This window comes from Malurus melanocephalus, unplaced genomic scaffold, assembly GCF_030028575.1.
Source record: "Malurus melanocephalus ecotype Western Australia unplaced genomic scaffold, MMel_1.1 scaffold_622, whole genome shotgun sequence".
In the NCBI taxonomy this organism is placed as follows: Eukaryota; Metazoa; Chordata; class Aves; order Passeriformes; family Maluridae; genus Malurus; species Malurus melanocephalus.
Window position 1 is genome coordinate 308155 of NW_026623854.1, and position 1265 is coordinate 309419.

Genomic DNA, 1265 nt, shown 5'->3' on the forward strand with positions numbered 1-1265 from the left:
CTGTGTCCCTGTGCCACCCCCACCGCTGCCCACCCCCTGGAGCAGCAGGGTCAGGCTCAGGCTCCTCGCAGTGACCTGATGGCCAGCAGCGAGAGCTGGCCTTGGTAGAGATTTGTCACCAGGGGAGGGGACAATGGAAATCTCTGCTGCTGATCCAGCTGCCCTGGGCCATGTCTCTGTTGTCTGCAAAGGGTGACAGCCATGTCACCTGGGGGAGCTCTGTTGGTGTAGGGGACACCCTGCCATGGCCTGGACAGGGGGGACACTGTGCCCTCCTCCCTGTGCTGCTGTACAGGGTTCACCAGAGCAGCTGGGGCTACCCCAGCCCTGGAGTGTCCAAGGCCATGGAAGGTGTCCCTGCCCATGGCACGGGTGGCACTGRGTGGGCTGTAAGGCCCCTTCCTGCCCAAACCTTTCTGGGAAGTGCTGGATGGTGGCACTGCCATCTCCTGCCATCCCTGCCATGTTCTGTTCCAGCTCAGTGCCACTGGGGACACAAACTGTAACAAAATCCCAATCCTTCACATCTCACACCAGTCTGGGGCAGGCAGAGGGAAATGGGGGTTCCTCTYCTGGCTACTCCCTGTGTCCCAAGCCCTCCCCAGAAGAGCTGGAGATGGTCCCAGTGCCAGATACGGGGAGGAGCAGCCGGTGGTGCAGGGAGGGCAGTGGGATCCTCACCTTTTGGGTTAAATTGTCCCACTATGGTCACAGAGCTCTCGTGGGTTGAAGAGCCGGTGCTGGTGGGAGCAGAGGGCTCAGATCCCCACGTGCACTGCAGGCCCAGGGTTGGAGGAATGTTTATTTATTCTGCAATGGCTGCAAAGCGAGGTCCTTCACCCTGCCTCAGTTTCCCCTTTTTCATTTCTCCTTCCCAGTGCAGACACTCCCTGATGGCTCTGTKTGTGACAGCAGGGGCCTCATGGGCTCACATCCAGCCAGGAGTACCAGGCTGGGAGGGCCCAGGGGCTGCCTCAGGCAGCRCTCAGCACTGGGAGTTTGTGCTCCTGTGTGGGAAATGCTCCCGTGTGCTCCAAGCATCCTTCTTTTCCCAGGGAATGCTCCCCAGGAGGGGCTGCAGGGGACCCCTCTGCCCAAGCCCAACATCAGCTTCCACCTGTGGACAGAAGCTGAGCAGCTCTGTGAGTGCCCCTGGGGCTGGGGAGGCTGGCTGGGGTCTGAGGCTGGGGTCCTGTCCCAAAGGGGTCACTTAGCCCTGACCCTTGGGCAGGGAGATTTGGAACCATTGTCCTAAGGCTGAGCTG

The 1265-nt window shown here is 60.7% G+C and overlaps 1 protein-coding gene across 1 annotated transcript in view; it reads left to right on the forward strand.

Annotated features, from left to right (window-relative positions):
• PIK3R6 (phosphoinositide-3-kinase regulatory subunit 6) overlaps positions 1–1265 on the forward strand; it is a 14276-nt gene that overhangs the window by 1727 nt on the left and 11284 nt on the right. Inside the window, exon 3 of the mRNA XM_057383300.1 lies at positions 884–1142. Within this exon, the coding sequence (XP_057239283.1) occupies positions 884–1142 (259 nt within the window). The remainder of the gene's footprint in view (positions 1–883; positions 1143–1265) is intronic.